This window comes from Ailuropoda melanoleuca, chromosome 1 (assembly GCF_002007445.2).
Source record: "Ailuropoda melanoleuca isolate Jingjing chromosome 1, ASM200744v2, whole genome shotgun sequence".
Classification (NCBI taxonomy): domain Eukaryota; kingdom Metazoa; phylum Chordata; class Mammalia; order Carnivora; family Ursidae; genus Ailuropoda; species Ailuropoda melanoleuca.
The window spans coordinates 125986834-126011353 of NC_048218.1; the positions used below are offsets into that span (position 1 = coordinate 125986834).

The window sequence follows — 24520 nt, forward strand, 5'->3', positions numbered from 1 at the left end:
CCTCGAGTGGGTGAGTGCAGCCCGCGCCAGCGAGGCCTGGAATCGCGCCGCCGTGACCGTGACCGCGCCCGCGCCTGCTCCGGCCGGGCCGGCGCCTTCGGCTGGGAGGCCACGGGCCCCGGGAGCGAGAGCAAGGGGCGGCCGGGCCCCCGCGGGCCCCGAGGCCACCGCCGCCCCCGCCCCCGGGAGGGTCGGGGACGGGAGGCCGCGGGCTGGGCCTGCGCCGGGCGGGGACGCAGCTGTCCGCGTCGAATCACGAGTCCCTCGGCCGCCTCGGTCCCAGCCGAGACCGCGCTCCCACACCGAACTCACCTCTGGCTGCTCCCGTGGGAGTGGGAGTTCAAATTTCTCTTTGGTTGCACAGCTTCCCGCAAGGGAAGAGAAAACTTCCTGTTGCGGTCTAACCGAAACCTGGGGGACCGGAGTCGCGCCCCGGCCGGCGCTGCCTCTGCTTGTCTTGTGGAAAGGGCCAGCCGGTGCGTTCTGCCCGGTACTGACTGCAGGCCGCGCTCCGTCTTAAGCTGGTTGTGCCTTCTCCAAGTGACCTGACGAGCAATCATTTCTTAGTTAGCTTTTGAGATGGCTCCAAGTTAAAAATGGATAAAAATAAACTGCGGGTCAGGCAAGCGGACGGAGGTTGGGGGAGAAGGTCTTTTACAAAACGCGTCTAGTCAGTCCTGTCCACTCAAGCACAGGGTAAGAATCGCCGTCAAGTTTGTTTAGGTATTTCCAAACAACACCCTGCAGTCAGCTTTTAGTCCTTTCCTGGGAGCACTCTCAATCATTAACATCAAAGGAGACTTAATTCGACCTTGGCAGTGATCAGTCACTTGGAGGAGTTAGCGAATACATCAAGCACTGCACATTTGCTTCAGATTTCGTGGCCTAGTAACATGTTTCAGTGTTGATTTTCAGGCCCGGATTAATAGGCAGCTGGCATCTGTCCACTGTGCAGGCAAGTTGTTTTTATGGCCAGCAACATTTACATCCCTAATTCTTTAACCCTATATTTTAGTGATCAAGTGGCGAAGAGTGAGAACTTCCAATTTCCTGTGTTAAATAACTTACTGAGGATGTTTATTTTAAAAGTAACACAGAAACTCAAATTCCCCAATGGGTACTCAAGCTGATTTTCAAAAAGGTGCCTACCTTTCCCCCAAAGTTTTACTTGTTTTCTGAAAACTGAAATAATGCTGATTTCACACAAATGTCTACTTGAAGACACATAAATATATGTTCTATATATTTTACACACACACATACACACACTTAAGGTTCTGTAAAATATAAAAGAAAAATACTTGAGTGTATAAAAATTTGAAATTGCAGGAGGAAAATCATGTTTAGTTAGACTTATAAAATATAAAGGTTAAGGGTGGCACAGCGGTTAAGCGTCTGCCTTCGGCTCAGGGCGTGATCCCGGTGTTCTGGGATCGAGCCCCACATCAGGCTCCTCTGCTGTGAGCCTGCTTCTTCCTCTCCCACTCCCCCTGCTCTTTAAAAAAAAAAAAAAAAAAAAATCTTATTGAGGGTTTTAATTACATTTATAATTAAAGTTTTCACTTAATGAGACCGTTGTTTATGTTTGTGCTCACATTGTTAGTCTTCTTTAAATAAAACATAGGTATAACTTTTTTCCTTAATATTTTCCTTAATATTTTAAAGCATTAGTGATAAGCTTATTAGTGATCATAGGTCTGATATGTTTTGAAAAATATCCTGTTTAAGCTTTTTAAAGAAATACTTTCAGTTTGAACGACGTATCATTACACAAGAAAGCGTGATAAATATTTTAATAAAAGTATAGGCAAAGTGTAGTAGGTGAAAGAGAGGAGAAATCAGTTGTTTGGAGGAACTAGGGAGGATTTCATAGATGGAAGAACACTTGGATGAGTACTTGTTCACTTGGGGAGGATGTGGGGAATGGCTTTCCAGGCAAAGGGAAACTTAAGTTTAGTGGTGTGAAAAGTTGAAGCAGCATAGCCCCATTTGAGAACTTAAAGTAGTTGGGGTTGGCTTAAGCTTATACTGGGAAGGAGGATGTAGTTTGAGATTATTCTGGAAGGTTTCATAGGGCTTGCAGAAGAGTTAGGAGTTTATCCTGTGGGCCAATCTTAATCCTGTGGGGTTAACCTTGTCCTTTCTTTAGGAAAATGCATACTTGTAGGGTACAGAATTTGGAGTTGTTCATCAGATAGTTTCTACTTAAGCCCAGAATGTCTACAATTTGGGCTGGGGACTCATTTAAGGGTTTAAAACAATTGAATAATATAATTAGATTTACTTTTTAGAAATTTTCATTTTGTCAGTAGTGTAGAGGATGGATTAGGTCATAATTGAAGGAAAGGAGCTATGTTGCTTGAGAAATTATGAGGGCCTGAAGTTAACTGCAGTGGGAATAGAGAAGAGAGGTTTAAAAATTAGAATGTATTTGGAGGGTGGAGAAGAGGGAGGACTCTAAGATGACTGCCATATTTCTGACAGGTTGGTAGTGGTACCTCTGTCCAAGATACATCACTAAAGAGAAGAAGCACATTTTTGGTTGAAGCTCAGTACAGTTTTGGATGTATTGAGTTTGTGGTCTCTAGGTCATAAAAAGGAGATATCCTTTAGGCAAGTAGTTATATGGGTATAGAGTTTAATAAAAAGGCAAGAATGGGCTGGAGATTGAGCAGATATCTGCCAGCAGGGGAGAGAAGAAATGGTTAAGACGATGGAGAAAAACAACATCTTGGCATCACTATTAGAATTTAAAGAAAAGAATACTGTTCATCAGTATCAAGAGGTGCAAGAGCAAGGTAAGTAAAATAAGGACTAAAACGCTCACCTTGGTTTTGGTAATCCAGAGACTATTGGTGGCTTTGTAAGAGCAGCGTCAGTAAGTTCAGAAACCAGATGGTAGTAGGCCAAATGGATGTGGTAAGAAATGCTAAGAAAGTGAAAATAGTGAGAGTAAACCACTATTTGACCTTGAAGGTGGGAGGAATTTGGTGGTAATCCATCTGAAAGATGGGAAAGACTGAATGTGTTCGTGGGCTTGAGAGAAGAGACTTGTGTATAGAATTGTTGGAGGTTAAAAACAGAGGCAGAGAGGGGAAAAATGGTAAAACAAGGTTCTAGAGGAGAAGGGCCCATCGTAGGAATTTTTAAATCTGTATTAATTGTTCAAGTTTCATAAAGCATTGATTGAGGTGTGGCAGGTTACTTCTAAAAACAGTCAACATATAAGTTTATAAACAAATCTAAAATCTAGATAAGGGCTGCTTACCATCTATATAACTAAAAACAACAATCCCCTCAGTCAGCTTATCTTTAGCAAGGTTCTAGAATATGTTAGACTAAGATATAACCTGATGATATGTAACTTTCAAGGGATTAGATGCCCAATAAATATTTATTGACAGAATAAAAATACAATCACCAGAGCAGAGAAGTATTTGCACTTTGCTTCTAAACTGCAGCTATCATGTTGTACATTTTGTATTCCTTCTCTTTTCTTTTTTCTTTTTTTTTTTTAAGATTATTTATTTATTTATTTGATAGAGATAGAGACAGCCAGCGAGAGAGGGAACACAAGCAGGGGGAGTGGGAGAGGAAGAAGCAGGCTCATAGCAGAAGAGCCTGATGTGAGGCTCGATCCCAGAGCACCGGGATCAGGCCCTGAGCTGAAGGCAGACACTTAACCGCTGTGCCACCCAGGCGCCCCTTCTTTTTCTTTTTTTTTAAACTACCCCTGGCACCTAGTTATAGTGCCTGGCAGTGATGTTGTCTTAGTTCTTTGTGTAGTAAGTACTTAGTAAAGGTTGAATTTTTGTTGCACTTACATGGGAATAGCAATACTTTGTAGGGCTATTGGAATGATTGAGTTAATATTTAATTATGTGAATGATTATAATGTGCTTGAATAGTTCTTAATAGGTTCTTCAGCACTGAGATGCTGCGTTTCTAAGAACACTAGGACCGCCCCCCACAAAAGACTAGACCCAGGCAGTGTATAGACTTGAGCCCCACATGATTAACATACATATCTCCTGGTCCTTCAAGATTGCTCAGTTCCCTATCACATATTTTAAGCTTTAGAAATGATGTATTGTATGCTTTTCACTTGTCTGCATGTTTTGATAGGCCTTTAGAAGCCTCTCAAGGTGACAATATAAAATTTAGGTTAGAATAAATGCCCCATGTGTAGAAGTAAAACATAGAAGTAAAAGTCAAAGATTATTTTATCGAAGCAGCTTTTTAAAGTATTTAAAATTTCTCTGGTAAATTTTAACTTAGTTCTTCATTTGTAGCCAAATATCCCTAATATTTAGGTAAAGTTTTTCATTGAAATGATTTTATCCTTTTAAAATATTAAACACTGTGTTTTGGACTTTCTTGTTGCTATCCTTCGTAGGGTGGATGCTGAACAAATATTTAGCCCTTAATGAATCTAAGTAGTATGCTTTCCTCATTCCACACACACAGAATTGTGGAAGAGATACTGTTTGGGGAGTATAGAAGGAATTACACACTAATTGCTGGTCGAATGTATCCTCAGTGTTAACATATTTATTGAATAGACATGTATGTGCCAGGGCTTGTATTTTCTCATTTAATCCTCTGACAACCTATGAGGGTTGATATCTCCATGTTAGAGAAAGGAAGTAACTTACACGGTGTCCATGATTATGATTACTACATCCAGGACTCTAACACTCTGTTCTTAGTCATTTTGATAACTACCTTTGTGTTTCTAATTGGCCTTTTAATAAATTAATAAAAAGATTACCAAAGGCTTAAGAAACAAAAGCCTAAGGTACCTGAAGTGCTTTTTTTCTTGTTTGTTAGATGCATGTTTATAAAAAGATCTTAGGAATTAAAAGCAAGTAGGATGTTCTTGATTCTTTTATTAAGTTTGAATGTTTTTTTTCTGATTTTATACTTATAATTAATGTGCAAATTCAAAAGACACTTAAAAACATTACTTTGGGTCAAATTATTATCCAAGAAAATTAGCGTGAAAAATGATAAACAAGAAAACCTGTAATTCTTTGAGTATTGCACATACCAACTTGTTTAAACAACACATTTTCAAATATACACAGTAGCTTATATAAAATACTTAAAATTTAGTCATCCCAAGTAACTTATAAAATTTTTTGCAAGTGGGCCATGTTTTATCCTAATTTTTTGGTTCAAAAATAGCACAGAGGAGCACTCAAGAAAATACAGATTGTTTGTATTGCACAGCGTGAGGGACAGGGCATATATAAACTGATGTTTCATCCGTTTGCTTAATTTTTACATGTTCAGGCTATCAGTCTGTAGAAGACTACTCTTTAGGAAACTTACCTTTCTCTTAGCCCTGCCATTTGGGTACACTTCCTCCTCCCCCCACCCCATTCTGCCCCCATAATGGAAAGGATTTCAGATAGCATTTTATGCCTACTAGGACTCTCTGTACTTAAAGCTTGTTAATAGACTTACAGACTCACCCTTGTGCCTTTGCTCTCTGTTTCTTCCACCTAATTCTTGATTATTTACCATGAGCACCCCTGTAAGGTAGATCAGATATAATTTTCATAGACAACATATATATGTTGTATGTGCTTTGTGAACATACACACACACTCATACACACTCACCCACACATACAAGTAGCAATCTCTGATAAAATATAAAAGGGAAAATTAAGATAACAGAACAGTGTCTAATACAGTGGTTCTCAAACACTTGGTCTTAGAACCCCTTTATGCTCTTAAATATTGAGGATCTCAAAGAGCTTTTGTTTATGTGGGTTTTATCTATTGATATTTACCACATCAGAAATTTAAGCAGAGGCTTTTAAGGGAACATTTATTTTAAAACACAATAATAATTCACTTAAAAACTTGAATTGCAGCAGTGCAACAAATGCTCCCAGTTGTTTTTGAGAAAAATATCTGCCATATACCCACATCTGAGTAACTATTTTTTGTCTATTATTCTTTCAAGTAAAAATGGTGTTTCATGAAAAAAAACAATAAGTTCAGCGTATAACTCAGTTATTTTAAATGCTTTCCCTGGAGACAGCCATTGTGTGTGGTTAAAGTATTTGCACATTCTGTTTCATCGTAGAGAATATTATTAAGAAGACTCAAGGGTCAGGATTTAATAAAAATCATAATTTTTGCTGCTTCATCAAAGACATTCTTAAGTAAAACTGGCTTTTTTTAAACTGCAAGTGCATGGCAGTGAAATAACTTCAATGCTATTGCTTATTCTTTCTAAAGCCCAGCAGTTTCACCCACAAATGCTTTTGCTCAAATCAGTGCAAATGTCAACACAGTGTAAAAGGCAAATAATGTCTTAATAATATGAAAATATTTTTGACTTCATGGACTTTCTGAAAGAGTCTTGGGTACTCCCAAGGCACCACAGACCATTGAGAATTGCTGTTCTAATGCAGTAAACATCACTGGGGACGAGAAATGAAACAAAATATGGGTGGAAGAAGGAGTGTTCATGATCTGGGAAACAGATCTGGATAAAAGTTTCAACCTGTTGTCTGTATTTATAACTTACATAGAGCCAAGTACTTAAACAAGTGGAAAGAGAGAGATACAGCCTTCTAACTAGGACCTGAATCAGTCTACCTGATAGCTCGAGATCTGAATTTGTGAACACTTCAGTATGCTCATATGTTGGTAGTTTGGGGGTCCCATCATAAGATGTGGTATTTGCAGCCATGTAGAAATGAATGTAAAACTACTAGACAGGGATAGAAAAAGGGGAAAAAAATAAACTCAATTTGCGCCTTCATCAGATATCCTAAAACACATGAAGAAAACTAATTTTCGCTTAAAAGGTCAAAATCAGTGGCACAAATACACTTCAGGACAGCTAGCCAGATCAACAATCAAGATATGGATTTACTCCAAAAAACATAAAAGTAGGACAGTCTGAAATGATTTTAAAATAAATATATTTAAGTTACTTAGAGATTTCTAGTTCTGTATTCAATAGCTTAACAATTATTTAAGGATGAAGGTGACATAAAGGTGTTTTCAACAGGGTCACCTGCCTGCCTCAGTGGGTAGAGCATGCAACTCTTGATCGCGGGGTCGTGATTTTGAGCCCCATGCTGGGCATAGAGATTACTTAAAAATAAAATTTAAAAAAGATATATTCAACATATAATAGTTAAGAGTTAGCAAAAAAAACCTCTGTTCCTCCAACAGGAGCTCAAGTTTACTTCTCATGATCCAAATTTATAAGGGTTATAGAACTGTACTAGCAGGCTGTTTGGAACTTTCTGTGATTGTACTTTGCAAGCAGAGGGAGATCACAGAAGAATGAAACTGAAGCACCTTGTACCAGACTTCACTGCTTGCTGCACAGTGGGAATAAACTGAAATAGCAGCATCGAAAACAAAACATTTTTTTAAATGAATGTCTGGGGGCGGCTGGGTGGCTCAGTCGCTTAAGCGTCTGCCTTCAGCTCAGGTCATGATCCCAGGGTCTGGGTTAGGGTTAGCCCTTCATCTGGCTCTCTGCTCAGCGGGGAGCCTGCTTCTGCCTCTCCCTGCCGCTTCCCCTGCTCACTTCCCCTGCTTGTGAGCGTGTGCGCATGCTCTCTCCCCCCTCTCTGTCAAATAAATAAAATCTCTTAAAATTTTTTTTAAAAATGAATGTCTTTAGTAAATACATGAGGACTTTAACTCATAAAAATCAGTGCTTTGGTTCTTAGGCATCTAATCTTACTGATTGTAAAGGCAAACATGCTGTGATAGTTCGTTTTCAACACTGAGTGGTTCTTTGATTTAGTAAAACAGCATACATTTGATTTTGCATGTAAACACTCATATACAATATACTTTTAGGTCTATTTCTTTTTTTTTCTTTTAGGTCTATTTCTGAAGATTTCAGTTATATCAAGTTTCTAGACTAAACCTTGGACAGAAAGAAATTTAAGTAAATGACATCAGATTAATGATGAAACCAAATAGCAGGCAGAAATTTGTAAAAGACACCCATATATAGATGACTACCAGTGTTCCCAATAGAAGCATCAGTGAGCTGAGCAGTGTCTAGAAATAGGATCAAGGACTGCGACTCTGGCTATAGGCTAAATAACTCACTGAAAATACCAGGGGTCTCCAAACTTTTTTTAATCACGAATCCCTGTCAGTGTAAAATTTTATGCATAGAACCCCAATATGCATCCATAACTTAGATGGATATTTTACTATGTCAGTATCTTTTTTTTTTTCCTTCAAGTGGGCTAACTTAGGGCTTGAACTCTTGACCCTGAGAGCAAGACCTGACCTAAGATCAAGACCTGAGCTGAGATCAAGAGTCGGACATTTAACTGACTGAGCCACCCAGGCACCCCACTATGTCAGTACCTTAAGGCATATTATATGCTTGGGGTCAATTTCATTCATGTTTTTAAATCTTTATTTCAAACATTCATCTGATACATAGATATATAGATATACATGCCATCTTCTTGTGATCTGATTAAGTAGAATCTGTTTTTCTTTGGAATGTGGCTAATGAATATAGCTTGTATGGGGGTTAATGCTTCTATTTTCTCTTTCGGACGTGAGTTTTTGTATTATTAGTCTATAGTTTCTTTGAAGACGTTTTTAAGCCATTGGTTTGTTTTGCAAAGGTTGGTTTGGTTAAAACTAGATAACTTGTTCCATAAACTCACTGAGCCAGGCACACTCACGTTGTAATACATGAACACTAAAAGGGAAAGAATAGGTGAAGGTATCACTGTCCTTGCATGTCATGGGACTCCTCTTACCTTCAGGATACCCAGCATGCTGCACTGGCATGTGACTCAGACCTACAGATCCAGCATGGGTTGCAGTGATGTATTAATTTCAGTAAGGCTTTAATTCCTTGTTTAAGTCTAAAAGTAAATAGACGTTCAAATATTTTCTTCTCATATACTAATTAACTGACTACTGCAGTTTATTTTGCAGAGTGGTGTTCTAGAGAACCAAGCTGAAATGTTAACTCCAAAGTTACAAACCTCAGAATTCCTGAGGGATCTACCATGTGTCTAGTATTGGTCTGGTGGGTAGAGAGTTAAGTGGCACTGTTTCTTTGGCAGCTTGAGTCTGTCATAATGAAATATGGAACCTTTTGACCTGAAGAGAAGCTTTCTATCATCCTGTCCTTAGATTCTTACTAGCTACTCTACAGATGGAATTTCATATTAGCAGTTTTAGCAATTCTTCATGGAATAGAGAGGAATAGGAAAATGAATTTCATAAGTGGCAAGGCAATAGAAATGAGCATGCCAGTGCTCCTTGTTTAGACGAGGAATACAAACTGAAGTAAGTGCACATAAGAACCACCCTCATAAAGTGAGTGAGTGAAACAAGCTGTTTAGAAGGAAAACAATGGTAAAAGTTCATTGATTCCTGGTAACTAACGTGCATCCTGAGAGTTGTTGAGACAGTAGATGGCAACAGTCTGGAAAAAGCACATACCCCGTCTTACGTGTCATCTGTCACTCAGTTCCACACGGTTGTTGCTTTATGGGACTATGGGTCTGATGCTGCCATATTTTCAGTTTCCCTCCAGTAAGGAAAAGCAGGAAATCAAATTTTTATGAGCGGTATGCTGGTATTAAAACACAAACAACAAATTCGTATTTTTTTATGGATTCTGGGAAGATCACACAAATATTACCTTCAGGCCGGGTTTCACCATGGGCTGCCAATATATAACTTCGAATTTAAATCAAAATAGCAGTAGAAAATAGGGAGAAGTGAGATAGTCCGATACTTTACCCTCAGGTTGTTTTGTAATTCATGTAGTAAAAAGTGTGTATCTTGTCTCTTTTTCCCTTGAGATAAAGACCAGAATTGCAAAGATGACACTTACTACAACAAAAAGATAGCTTTGAAATGATGGTTATGTAAGACTTGAAATATGATTTTATTTGTAGATTATTGGAAATTGGTTTTTTCCCCTTAATTTAGCTGTTATTTAATGAGCATTTGCCATGTGCCAGACCTTCTGCTAGGTAGGCACAGAAAATCTTGAGTAAGACCAAGTGCAAAGACATCACAGTCTGCCAAGGGACAGGGAAAGGCATTAGGCTTAAGAGCAATAAGTACAGTATGCCATCTTTTTTAAAATTTATTTATTTGACAGAGAGAGACAGCCAGCGAGAGAGGGAACACAAGCAGAAGGAGTGGGAGAGGAAGAACCAGGCTCCCAGCAGAGCAGGGAGCCCGATGCGGGGCTCAATCCCAGGACCCTGGGATCATGCCCTGAGCCAAAGGCAGACGCTTAACGACTGAGCCACCCAGGTGCCCCCAGTATGCCATTTATTTACTAATTTTTGTATTTAGTTAGAAACTAGTTTTTATTTTTGTTTTGGGTTTTGTTTTGTTTTGTTTTTAAATAAGTCAAGACACAAGAAAAATGCTTATAGTGGAATTAATGAACCCAAGTCCGTGGCAGCCCAGGAGACAACAGTTCTGCCATAAGAAACTGGGTAGGGCTTTTTAAGGTGAGCTTGTCGGAGAACAATTTGGGGGTGGGACAATTCCTGGCAGAAGAAACAAATACACTGGAGGCATAAATACATGATGTGTTTCAGGGGCAGTGGTAAGTAGTAGTACTGTGTGACAGAGTCATACAGTACCGGGCAGGGAGTGTAGTGCGTATAAATCTAGAAGGATAAGGTTTGAGGGTACCTCAGCCATGCCTGTTAGGCCAAATTTAGAAGTTTGGGGTTTTTTTCTTTTCTTAAATTTAGTTCTGGAAAGTCGTTGAGGAAATCCCTTTAAACAGGGGAGTAATGTGACCAGATCTTCATTTCAGATCGGTGTGACATCACTGTAAAGCACCTGTCCAGTAGAAACAGATGCAAACTTCAAACGCAAGCCACAGTAATTTTTAAGTGTGCTAGCCACACTAAAAAAGTGAAAAGAAACAGGTGAAATTAATTTTAATAGTATATTTTATTTATAAATCCAAATATTGTTTCAACAGGTAGTCAGTATAAACAGTTATTGATGAGATATTTTACATTTTGTATAGTAAATCTTTGTAATTCATTGTCTGGTTTACACTCACAGCTATCTTAATTCAGGCAAACCATTTTATTTTATTTTTTTAAAGATTTATTTTATTTTAGAGAGCATGGGAGAGGTGTGCAATTTGCAGAGGGGGAGGGAGAGAATCACAAGCAGATTCCCCACTGAGCACAGACCCCCCCCAACACACACAGGGCTCGATCTCAGGACCCTGAGATCATGACCCAAGTCAAAATCAAGAGCCGGTTGCTTAAAGGACTGAACTACCCAGGCACTCCAAGAAAAGACATTTTTAAGGTGCTCGAGAGCAGATGAGCCCATGCTACAGAAGAGATTAGAAATAAGAGGAAGAGTCTGTTGGGTTAATCCCTGTGAAAAATGGTGAAGGCCTGAACAAAAATAGTGGCAGGAGTGGTGTAGGTAAGTAACCAAAGCTTTTAAAAGAATGTCATCATACTGTATGAAGACGTAGGCAACTTTTTTTTCCCACTCAGAATTAAATTTCTAGGTTTCATCCATATTGATGTGGGCAGCTGTAGTTCCTCTATCTTGATTGCTATTAAACTGCCCATTGTAAGTGTATACCATTATGTTTTATCCATTTCCCACTTTTTCTATGTTTTGATACTATAAACCATGTCACTCTGAACATTCTTGTGCATGTTCTGTAGTACACATGGGTAAGAATTGCTCTTAGATCTATATATACTAGTAGATACTAATCCTTTGTGACGTTATTGCAAATACTTTCGCCTAGTTTGTAGCTTGTTTTACATTCAAAAGCTGACTTTTGATTTCAAAAGTTCTTTTTCTGTAGTTGAATTTAACAGTCTTTTGTGGTTACTGTGTGTTTTCATTTTTAATCTTAAGTTTTTCCTTTCTCTGTGGTCACAAATTTTCTTTTATACTGTCTTAAAAAATTTTTAAAGACTTGCATCTTGGATTTGTTTTTAGTCTATCTGGACCTTTTTTTTTTTTTTTTTTAAGATTTCATTTTATTTATTTGAGAGAGAGCGCAGGAGCAGAGGGGAGAGGGAGAAGCATACTCCCCACTGCACAGGGAGCCCAGCATGGGGGTTGATCCCAGGACGTTGGGATCATGACCTGAGCCAAAGCCACTTAACCAACTGAGCCACCCAGGCGCCCCTGGACCATTTATTGAAGTCCTTCTTTGTATTAGTTATCTGTTGCTACATAATAAATTACCCCAACCTTAGCACTTAAGACAGCACTCGGTTTATTATTTCAGTTAGTGTGGGTCAGGAATCTGGAAATGGCTTAGCCTGAGGGGTTTCAGCCCAGAGTCTCTCTGTTTGCAGTCAAGCTGTTGGCTGGGATTGAGTCATCTCTAGCACCCAGCTCATTCACATGGCCTTTGGCAAACCTCAGATGATACACTTCCAGGCTCACTCACATGGTTGCTGATAGGGTGGTTCCTCATCACAAGAGTTTCTCTGTAAGTTGCCTCAGTATCTTCCCAACATGGCAGCTGGCTTCCCCCAGAGCCAGTGATTGAAGAGAGAAAGGAAGATAAATTGTAGTCTCTTTATCACCTAGTTGCAGAAAGGATGTTCCATTCCTTCTACCATATTCAATTTACTAGAAGAAGCCCACACTTAAAGGGAGGAAAATTAATCTTTGCCTTTTGAGGGGAGGAGTATCAGAGTTTGTGGGCATATCTTTAAAACCACTACACTGCTTTCCTTGTTGATCTGCAATGCCAGCTTTGTTAGATGGAATTTATCTAGTTACGCACAGGTCTCTTTCTGGCCTCCTTATTGTCCATCGGTTAAATTTGTGTCTCCTGTTTCTTTTTTCTATTCCTAAATGGGTGTATACCCAATTTTCAGGCCTTCTGTTTTCATTCTTTATTGTTTTCATTCTTTATTCATGAACATTTATGTGTAAAGAGTATCCATTCTGTCTTTACCTGTGAACTCTTAACTGAAGATTCCAAACTGTGTGCTGTCCTCAGACTCTTCATATCTGTAACCACATTCCTCTTCGTATATCTCTTCTTTACAGGAAAAAAAAGACTCTTGATAGTTATGATCCTGGTTATGGCCTGATTTAATGCCCTGTATTAATCTGTGAGAGGCAGTATATTAGTGTTTTAACAGTATAGGCTTTGATATCAGACCTGCACTGAATTCTGTCTGTTTGCTAGATGAAGTAACCTTGAGCAAAACAAAGTCCCTGCCTTTGAGTTTATATTCTAGTGAAAAACGGATACTTGAGTACTGATAGGCAGTGGTAATTACAGTGGCAGAAAACCAGAGCAGCATGAATTAAGGGAATAGGTACTGTGGGGTTGGGGCATTATTAATATAGTGTGGTTAGGAAAGGCCTCTCTGATAAAAGTTCTGTTGGAACAGGGAGCTATGAAGTAGGAAGTCTTCCAGGCAGAGTGTAGCCAGTGCCAGGGCTCTATAGAAGTTTACCCCTTATCTTTAAGGAATAGCAAGGAGACCGTTTTATGTAAAGAGATTTGACAAGGGAAAAGGTGGCGATGTGTGATCAGAATTATTAAGGGAAGAAAGGATCTTGTAGACCATTATATGAACTTTGATTTTTATTCAGAGAGAACTCAGAAGCCGTTGGAGAATTTTGAGCAAAGGCTATAAAGTTTTTTGCCTTGTATTTTTAAAAGACCACCCTGGTTGGTATATTGACAGTAGACTGAAGGAGGGACGAGGACAGAAGCAGGATTATTTAGAAGGCTGTTAGAATATAATTTGGGGGGCGCCTGGGTGGCACAGCGGTTAAGCGTCTGCCTTCGGCTCAGGGCGTGATCCCGACGTTACGGGATCGAGCCCCATCAGGCTCCTCTACTATGAGCCTGCTTCTTCCTCTCCCACTCCCCCTGCTTGTGTTCCCTCTCCTCGCTAGCTGTCTCTATCTCTGTCAAATAAATAAATAAAATCTTTAAAAAAAAAAAAAAGAATTTAATTTGGGCAAGAGGTAATAATGGTGGTTTAGATCAGGATGTTATGATGGTGGTGATCAGTTCCCAAATATGTTTTTTAAATAGAGCTATCAGAATTTGCTGAATGATTGAGTTTTTGGTCACTGCACCATATGTGGGGTTTTTTGTTTGTTTTGTTTTGTAGAAAATTTAGAAGATACAAATAGAAAAAAGAATTATCTTTATTTTCTGTTCAGAGGTGACCACTGTTGAAATTTTGATGTATAATGTTTTTGTAGTGTGCTTCATATGTGTAGCGTAGACATGCACAATGCATGTGTAAACAAACTTTTTTTAAATTAAACTCTACCCCCAAAGTGGGCTCAAACTCACAACCCTGAAATCAAGAGTTGCATGCTCTAACAACTGAGCCAGGCTGGCGCCCCATAAACAAACTTTATATGTAATGAATGTTTTTCAGTATCATTAAATATTCGCCAACACTTTAATGACTGTGTAATGTTCCATCCTATGAGTGAATTACATTTTATTTGATTCCATATCAACATTTAGGATGCTTCCAGTTTTTTCCTGTTAATAGCATTTAAGAGAATATTGCATTCTTTTAAGTATATGCATGATCAGGAAAACAAATTTCCAAGTACTTTTTGAGACCTGGAAATACTGAAATACTCAAAAATGAGGTCTTACAAGCTCATGAAATAGCATCTCCTCTTTGCTTGCCATTTTCTTGGCTTAACAGTTAACCATTAAAAATATACCTCCAAATCACCCCTTTTGATTTTGATACTAATAAATAAGACTTCATTTGAATTTCATACTAATATTTAGTAGGTACACTGCAGTATAAGCAAAAGAAGTATTCTATGGACTGGTATACTAACTTCTGTATTATACTCAGGGGAAAAGAAAATCATTTGTTGACAGTTGGAAGTGAATTTTAAATGTTTTTCACCATCTGCATTTAATTTGTAATTAAGAATTTCTAGAATGTTAGTGAGCCAGTTTTTGGTAATATATTTAGGCTTTAATGACCCATATTTTGGGTACAGTAATGCTTCTTCCCCCTTTTTTGGTCTCACTTTGTATAGATTGCTTCTATCTTTGCTTTTGCCACCTGTGGAGGTTTTAAGGGCAAAACAGAAATTCAAGTGACTTGCCCTAAACTTAACGAAAATAAAACGATTACAGCTGCTTTTGGTTATCCATTCAGGTAAGATATTTATTTGTTTTTATGGTTAAAAACTTTTTACTTTCATATTGACTGTAAGATTTCCAGCAGTCTGGGGGGGGAGGATTTTAAATTGCAAACATGCTCATTTGTAAGTGGTGATCGTTGCTCCTCAAACTGTGGCGCATGGACCAGAGTCTGTCTGCAAACTGTGTTCCTGGCCTGTGATGAATTAAGTATAGAAAACGAGAGTAAGCATTTAGAAACGTTTATATGACCTTGCCTTGACGTTTTTATTCTGTCATCCCACAGTGACAGCTTAAGAAAATTCAAATTTCTCATGTATTTGCAATTACTAAATAATAGCATTCTTTATATCATTTTAAGACATGTATTTAAAGCAAGGAGTTTGTGTTTATTTTCTTACTCAGACTAAAATGAATACTTTGTGAATTCTTCTGTTTAACTTCAGTGTTTATTGAAAAGTTTATTGAATATGTCCTGTGTTTAAGCCATGGTATAAATCTTCTTCCACTTACTACTTATCGGACCTCTCTAGGACTTGAAATTTCTATCCATTGAGTTGGAAATCTTACCTTTTAGGGTTGTTTTGATGATCAAATAAACGTTTACACTAAAAATATGTCAGATAGCAAGGGCCTGGTTATGAATCATTGCCTCTCCACTTCCCAGCCCTTCTCTTATAAAGTTCCTATATGAGGAACTGTTATGGCACATTTAGTGATAAGTGCTTTTGCAATTTATAGATAAGGAAATATAAAAACAATCTAAAGTTAGCAGCTAGTTAATCTAGGGTTAAAATGTGAATCATAATTGGCTCTCCTGGTGCTAGTCACACATACTCTGCCTCCTAGAATGGAATATCATGTCTCAAATTGCAAACTATTTTGTATCAGCTCTCTTAATCTGCTAAATTCTTATTACAGGAAGATAGTAGCTGGGTGTGAAAGTGTTTAATGCAATCTATATTCAGTCTATTGTAAACCAATTACAAGGCATAATTTATGTACATTTCTTAGGAAACTCCTATTTTAAATATTTGAATTTTCCCCCTTTTTTCCCCCAAAAGAAAATGTCCGTGATATATTTTGGGAGTGTTTTTTTGAAATGTCATTTCAGTATTCTGCTTATGTATTTCTGTCTGTATTGGGAGAGTCCAAGTAATTCACAAATTTATTTGAGCCTTTTTTTAATAGGTTGAACGAAGCATCATTTCAGGCACATCCAGATGTAAACGTGTGTAATGTAAATTGGAAAAGCTATGTCCTTATTGGAGATTACTCTTCTTCTGCACAATTTTATGTTACCTTTGCAGTCTTTGTCTTCCTGTACTGCATTGCTGCTCTTCTGCTCTATGTTGGTTATACGAGCCTGTATCGGGATAATCGAAAACTTCCCATGATTGTAAGTAAATACTTTATTTTTATACAAAAATCATTTGTATAAGTGTACATTATATTTGGAGTTAAATATAGATTTTCTTACACTGGAAATCAAAATTCTTGGCATAAACCAGGTAAACATATTTTGATCTGAGTTTGTGTTTGAGGTTTGATCTGAGGTTGAGCTTTCTCCGGTTATCACGTTGAACCTAATTATTTGAGCCAGTTTGCAACACTTTCTCTGTACTCTAGGGAATACAGAAGTCTGTTTGTTTCTAAATCTTACTTCAACCTGGAAAGATCTCAAACATATAGAGCATATTAGGTTGCAAGTAGAGAAATTAAGTAGAAATTAATGCCTTTAATTTGAGGAATTGCTGACCATACTAGTAGTCTTATGATGGTGTTCCTACTTCTTACCTTTTTTCTCTTTTCTCAAAGACTGTCTCTGCAGTGTTTTATTGAGCTTAATAGTCAGTATCGGAAATCAGCAAACTATGGCCCACAAGCCAAATCTGATTCATTGTGTTTTTTTTAAAATAAAGTTTTGGGTTTTTGTTTTCTTGTTTTATAACGCAGCCATACCCAAACATTTCCATACTGTCTATAACTGCTCTCATGTTATAGTGGCAGAGTTTAGTGAGAGAGACCAAACATATTTACTGTCTGGCCCATTTCAGGAAAATGCTGACTCCGAGGCTGTATTCCTAAATTCCTTAATTTAAAATCTGACCCAGATAATTCTTTAACAATTAGAGAATTCTCACTAGTGATGTTCATGAGCTAATTTTGAATCCTGGAGATGGCAACAAAGGATTTGGATTTGAAGTCCTAACACCTTTCTTGGCTTCAGAGTCTTCTGAACTAGAAAATAAAAATAATCTCGAGATTTAGGTAGTAGAATCTCCTCCGGAGTATTGGTGCAAATGCAGAGATAAGCCATGGTTTTAAGCTGGACGTCCACAACGAAAGAGTAACTACAGAGTCAGTATTAAGTGTTCCTGACTTAAAGGGAGAACAGAGGTGCTTTTGAGATACCGGTCATTTATATCTTGAGAAAACCCTGTAATCTGCTGATTATTTGTGAAGTTACTTTAAAGGGAAGGCTATTTGGGTATGAAGAAATTATTAAATAAGATAACAGGTTTTATTTATTATTTATTTTTAATTTTTGCTGCCTGGATCATAAGAATACAAATGGTAAGTAAGGAATAAAGCAGTCTGCTAAAATTCTTATTTATTTTATTTCTTGTATCTGAAAAGAGATTCTCAGACCTGACGTTTTCATGAAATATTTTCTTGGACGTCTTTCAAAGAGATAGACATCAACTATTTTAATTTTCAGTGCTTTGTAATCAACAGAAATTAAGAATCTGTAACTTGTATAGACTTCCCAAGACTTACTTAAAAATGAACTGTGGAGGGGCGCTGGGGTGACTCAGTCAGTTAAGCATCCAACTTTTGATCTCGGCTCGGATCTTGATATCTGGGTCCTGAGTTCAAGCCCCTCATTGGAGGGGAGTTCAGGCCCCCCATGGAGCCTACTTTAAAAAAAAAAAAAGGAACTATGATAATCATATAGATACTATCTTTTATTAAAATTCTTTATAATTTAAATACTAAAGACAGTTCTTGCCATTTTGTCATTATCCCAACAAACTTTTAAGTTAACTAACAATGAGCCCTTTAGTTTTCATATTTTGTTTAGTGAGTTTTTAAAAAATGACACTTTCTAAGGCAGCATCTAAATCTATTTTTGTAGAGGGTTTTTCTCTTAAAACTATAAAACTGATCTAGGGACGCCTGGGTGGTGCAGTCAGTTAAGCGTCTGCCTTCGGCTCCAGTCATGATCCTAGAGTCCTGGGTTCTAGTCCCACTTGGGACTCCTTGCTTAGTGGGGAGCCTACTTCTCCCTGTGCCTGCCACTCCCCCGCTTGTGAGTGTGCACGCTCTCTCTGACAAATAAATAAAATCTTTAAAAAAAAAAAAAACAAAAAACTGATCTTGGTGCATCATTCAGGAAGTCAAAAGAAATTTTCCATCTCGGAGTGATCAATTAGTGGTCATAGGTAATCCAGCACTAGCCCTTTAGATGTTTTTTGTTGGTGGTGGTGATACAATATATAAAGGATGCTTCTTGTCTGTAAAAATTCAAGCTTCTAAATTAAATTTTGAATTCTACTTTTAATTTAACCATATAAATATAAAAAAGTTTTCTTGAGATACTCAAATTTAAAATATAGCCAAACAGGACATTGGTTTTTTTTAAAGTACTCTTTGTAAATGAGGACGTGCCTTTCTGGCAATGTTCTCAATTCTCTACTAAGGTATTTCTAGGAGCATTTCAGTTGTGGCATTTAAAATCAACTTCCCTTTTTAAGTAAATATAGCATTTTTTTGGTTTTAAATAGCAGGAACTTGAGGGTTCTAGGACATGTGGAGAATCAGAAATATCCAAAAAACTGAAACCAAACAACGATAAAGTATCCCAAATTCTAAAAATCTGTTAGGAATCCTATCCCACCTCATTGGTGGGACCAAAGCTGCCACAGGCTGCTAAGGTTGTGCACAGCAGAACTGCGGGTGGGCCACACCCTAAAAACAGAGTCCTGAGTACTGCCGAGATTATTTCAGAGGCCCTCATTTCCCACACCTCCCGACCCCCAGAGGTTACTTTATGCATCATTGTCAGAAAAGTTCCCTGCTTTTGAAATACAATTTGTCATGCCAGCAGCAAAATAGATTAAAAGAGTATAATCAGAAAAACATTGGTATGTTTTTTAATTAGGAAGTTGGAAGGAAGAAACCTGGAAATTTAAAGGATTTGACGTATATGGGTCAAAGCTATGAACTTTAGCCCTGAGAGAACTTGTTTAAGGTGTGATAACCTTGTACTATTTATCAGTTCTCCAAAAGCATTGTGTTTCTAGCAAGTGTTTAGAAAATACCTACCTGCAGTGAAAGTGCAGCCAAGTGCAGAANTCCCCCCCCCCCCCCCCCCCCCCGGCAAAACATGGAAGCCATATTTCTATCCTTTTTTCTTTGATCTACGTTTTTTAAAAAGAAGACCAGGAGCAGTGGAAAGCTCAAATGCAGAATGCAAATACCTCCATCTTTGTAAAATCAGTCATTGTTTTTGGTCCCTTGTGATCACAAGGCATTTATTCATTGCCATCTTGACCTGGTGGATAAGCTATATATAGTAGAGTTTCTGTATGTCATAAGTGGTTACTGGTGTTTGGTCTCAATAAATGACTAAAAGCTGGCTGGAAAAAGTAATTAAAAACCAATCCGATTTATTTGCGGGGGGCGGGGGGGGACACTTCTGATAAGCTCCAAAACCCATTTCTGAGCTTGCAGAGCTTTTTGCTACAGATATGTAAGAACCATAGCTTTGGGTGTACCTGAATGCTAAGAATGCAGAACATTAAAAGAGACAGATTTTACATTATTTCCACTTTGGCGGTTAATTTGAAGGAAAACCAGACAAGGTGGGACTTACACTTTATATTATACAAATGCATTCTTTAAAAAGTCTTATTTAGATTTTTGTAACCCATGTTAGTTAACAAAATTTTAGTTCCCCAGCAGAATAGATTGAGTAAAGAGAATACATTTTTTTCTTTCTTCATCTTATTCAATAAGAAGCTATCCAGAATATTTAAAACTTTAGTGCTATTCTTGGAAATGTAGTAAGTAGCAAAGACTTTAGAAGAAAATTACTAGTGAGAAGATGCCTTGAGAGATTATTATTTTTTTGTCCTTAATATAATGAGTATTCTTAAAATTTTAGGGTCATGAATTTTAAAAGAAACAAGTCATCCCTGGATGCGTGCTTTTTACCATTTCATTATCCAGATCATGGACAGCTAGATTTTTTTTTTAAGTTTTTTATTTTAATTCCTTCCAGTCATGGGGAATTAGATTTAACTGAAGTTAGAGTTTTGCCAGAACAGTATGAGAAAGCAGGAGAAGGTGAGGGAGTTGAGTGTGTGCAAGGGGTTGTAACGAAGGACCTTAGAATAGAAATTAAAGGGGAAATGAGAACATGAGTGAGGTTGAGAGACAGTAAAAAAGTGGTAAAATCAGATTATAGGTCTCAGCGGGGTCAAAGGATTTTTGAAGTTGGGGTGCCTGAAGGATCGTGCGCTGGTAAGAGAGATGCTATTGGGAAGTGGGGGGAGTGAAACTAGGATTATGAGGGGATAGTTACTGGTGATAACAGGGTTTGAGGTGTGAGTGGGAGTGAGTGGCTTAGTCAGGGTTGTGGTGAGGGCTATGTGAAACTGAATTCTAGTGTCAAAATCGGAGACTGCTGCATAGATGATTGAGTCTTGTTCACTGCTGTAGCTCAGGCACAGGGCTAGTGATGGTAAACAGCTGCTGACTGTGGCCTTTTTTATAAAGAATGTCATGTAGGTCACTTCTCAGTACCATAAGTTCAATGTGATCTCAGTTCCTTCATCATGGATCTGAAATGTAGTATGTTTAAATTAACTCTTCGTTATTAACTCATACTTATTTTTGCTTTAGGACTTTGTTGTTACTCTTGTTGCCGCTTTTCTGTGGTTGGTGAGCACTTCAGCCTGGGCCAAAGCTCTTACAGATATTAAAATAGCTACCGGTCACGGTATTGTCAAGGAACTTCAGCCTTGTAATCATCAAGAAGTGATGTGTTATTTTGGCTCTGTGACTAGTATGGGATCCCTAAATGTATCTGTGGTACGTATGCAGTGTTTATGAGGTATTTTATTTCACGTAGAAAAACCTTACTAGTGATATAAGAAAGCAATAGTTTTTAATCTCTGGATGAACGTATTGTTTTCATTTTTACTAAGCTATCAGAATCCTAGCTACCAGATAGTCTACCTCTATAACAGTGAAGAAAAGTTTGTCAGGAAAATTATTACTTGTTAACAGGTTTGAACAAGATTGTGATTGAGTCTTTCTTTTCTTTAACATTGACTAGGCAAGACTTTTACCGGAAAGGCACTAATAGTAGTCACTAACATTTATAAAGACTACCTTTCAGGCATTGTGCCAAGGGCATTACGTTACACTCATCTTGTTTAACTTATCCAGTAACCCTAAGAGGAATGCAGGAGATAGTATTATTATCTTCATTTCACAACTGGAAAAAAAATGTAGCTCGTGCGTTAATTTGCTCAAGGTAACATAGCTAGTAAGTTGGCAAGTCAGTGTGTGGACCAGATCTGACTTAGGGCCCGTTCTCTGGTCTGACTTGCTCTGGGTCTATGAAAGTAGTACTTTTATGGTTTCTTAAATGATCTAAAAAAATTGGTATATATAAATTTAAATAATATTTAGTCTATCTTACCAAAATACAGATAAATGTATTACTAGATATGTTATTAATATACTGCATATATTATGTTTAAGGAAGTCTTCTGTCTTTTCAAGAAAATATTTTTCCAGTGGATGAAGTTAGCATGCCTTGTGAAGAAATTTGGCCAAATTTTTGTGTTACAGCTTTAAAGTCTTTTTTTGCATTTATATTGACCATGATCTGAGATGGACAATTTCAGAAATGCTGTTTTTTATGAAAATATGCAAAAAATACAAAGAATTTGGCCTTCGGTAATATGATACTACTCTCAAGCTCTTTACCCCAGTATTACATCATATAAGTCACTATTGTTCTTATATTTGGAGGAAAAAAAATATGAAAAGAGGGTAGCTTCAGTTTATGCGGAAGACTTTTTATCTCTGAGACTTCGATCTTGTCAGGTTTGTAACTGGGAAGACTAATTTCTTTTACGTTGACTAATGTAGGATGTGATGTAAAGTTCTTGTGTGACTCTTTTTCTCTTCTGGCTGCAGCTGTTGGAGTAGGAGAGATAGTAAGTAGTAGGGGAGATAGAAGGGAAATAGGAAAAGATACCCAGAGCCAGTTTATACCATTCAAATGGAGAAAAGTGAAGGCCCCCAAAGAAGGAAGCATGGATTGCTGTTCCTCTTCACCTGAAAGCACTAAAGTCTAATTACGAAGTAATAGTAGGGTTTTGCTTATTTTTCTCAAATTTAATCCCATCTTCTGGGTATTGTTAAGCATGCAAAGATAAGCTTTCTTTTAGTCATAATTTGTATGTTACAGATTTAGAGATTTTAGCTTTATTTCATTGGGAGTAAATCATTATGTATACAAATTTGGCATTGAAACGGAAAGTCTTCCTTTTTTATTCTACTTTATATGTAGTTTACATTTTAAATGAAATAATGGTATACTGCCTAGAAGTGTTAAATATTTAAAGGAAAACTAAGACGGGTATAAATTTTTAAGTAGATACTAGATTTCATGTTTTTTTTCTCTTTCTTAGATCTTTGGCTTTCTGAATATGATACTTTGGGGAGGAAATGCATGGTTTGTGTACAAGGAGACCAGTTTACACAGTCCATCAAATACTTCTGCTTCCCACAGCCAAGGAGGTATTCCACCTCCTTCTGGAATATAATTAAAGGGAGAAGTACACTGTATGAAATACATGTCTATACTATTGTATGTTGCCAACATCTTGAGAAGCATTATTTGTTTCTAATAAAAGTAATGGCTTTTTCAATAAATTGGTGGGTTTAAAATTTTGCTGCTTTTTTATATAAAGCCTGTGCCTTTCCTAGAAATTTAAGATGTAAGTGTATTCTCACATGTAAATTTGAAAATTCAGGAGCCTATTATGAGATGATACACATTTTTTAATGACTGGTTATTTCTTTACTAAGTTGTTTGCCTTCCAAAGTGTTTACACCTTAAGCCTTAACATATCTTCACTCAGAAAAGAGTTACATTTTCATATCATAATAGGAAGAAAATCTCTGTTTGGAATATACACTACTGTAAGATTGTACAGATCACATACGTAAGACCTGTCTTTGTTTAAGAAAGCCTTGATTACATAAATCATATTTAGAAAAACATATTTAGTTCAGAATTTGTATCTGAACATTGTTTATATGTTATGAAAAATTTTTAATTGCAAAGACTGGTTGTATGTTTTATTTCTGTTTTTCTAAGTGAGCTACAGTACTTAATAGGTGTACTAAAACTGTTTTGGGAATGGGGTTTGGAAATTTTCTAATAGATGTATAGTTAATTTAGTGATTCTGTCGCATGAGGTGTAAGCTTCCATTATGCTGGTCGTTTAATAGACTTGCTGTATAAGAAAGAACATGGTTCAGCTAGATATTTTGATATGTATGGGCATTACTCTTAGTGGTATTCGTTTGCTGTCCTTTTGCTCATCCTACTTAAGTGCAGGCTGAGACCTAGTCTCCTTGCAAGTGGAATAAAATAAACCACCTGGTTTTTGCAGACCCTTTCATAGGGCTAAAAAAAATTAAGATTGCCTTTTACTTTGGAAACATTTAACATTTAGATTCAATGAAGTTGCTATTTTGAGTGTAGCGTTGATATTGTGAAAATAAATGCAATTTGGATTTCATGTTTCTTAATGTTCATTCTTATTTCACAAATGGATGATTAAGGAATTATGCATCATAAACAGGAATTTAAGTGAGCTGTATTATGGCTGCACTGTCTTTGCACGCACATTTGGGTATATTCTGAATACAGGGATTGTTCACATTTTGCTTCCTAATCTTTTTGTTGTACAGGGCCAGATTTCTTGTTCTTACCACATGATTGTTTATATGTGAAGCACATCTTGCTATTGCCTTATTTTTTGTTGCTTTTGTTCATGACAAGAATTGTCAATATGAGAATGTATATCTTTTATGCAACAAACTTAATAAAGAAGTTAAAAGAAAGAGTGCACTGATTGTTATATTACAGAGAGACTTCATCTTAAAGGCAGGAGCAATGCAAAATGGAATTGATTTCCAAAGTAGGAATAATTTTTTTTAAATGTTTGGCAAGAAATAAAAGACGAAAAATTCTTTGGAGACCCTGGGTCTATCCTTTTTTCTTTCAGTCTTGTTTTAAAAATGCTTATTTGTAAATTTTGGAGTCTCTAGA

The 24520-nt window shown here is 37.3% G+C and overlaps 1 protein-coding gene across 1 annotated transcript; it reads left to right on the top strand.

Moving 5' to 3' along the window:
• Nucleotides 1-14566: 14566 nt before the first annotated feature.
• Nucleotides 14567-24312, top strand: SYPL1 (synaptophysin like 1). Its single transcript, XM_034666597.1, has 4 exons — nucleotides 14567-15169; nucleotides 16345-16552; nucleotides 21064-21252; nucleotides 22869-24312. The coding sequence occupies exons 2-4, from the start codon at nucleotides 16547-16549 to the stop codon at nucleotides 23001-23003; spliced, it is 330 nt and encodes a 109-aa protein (XP_034522488.1). The 5' UTR covers nucleotides 14567-15169; nucleotides 16345-16546; the 3' UTR covers nucleotides 23004-24312.
• Nucleotides 24313-24520: the final 208 nt, after the last annotated feature.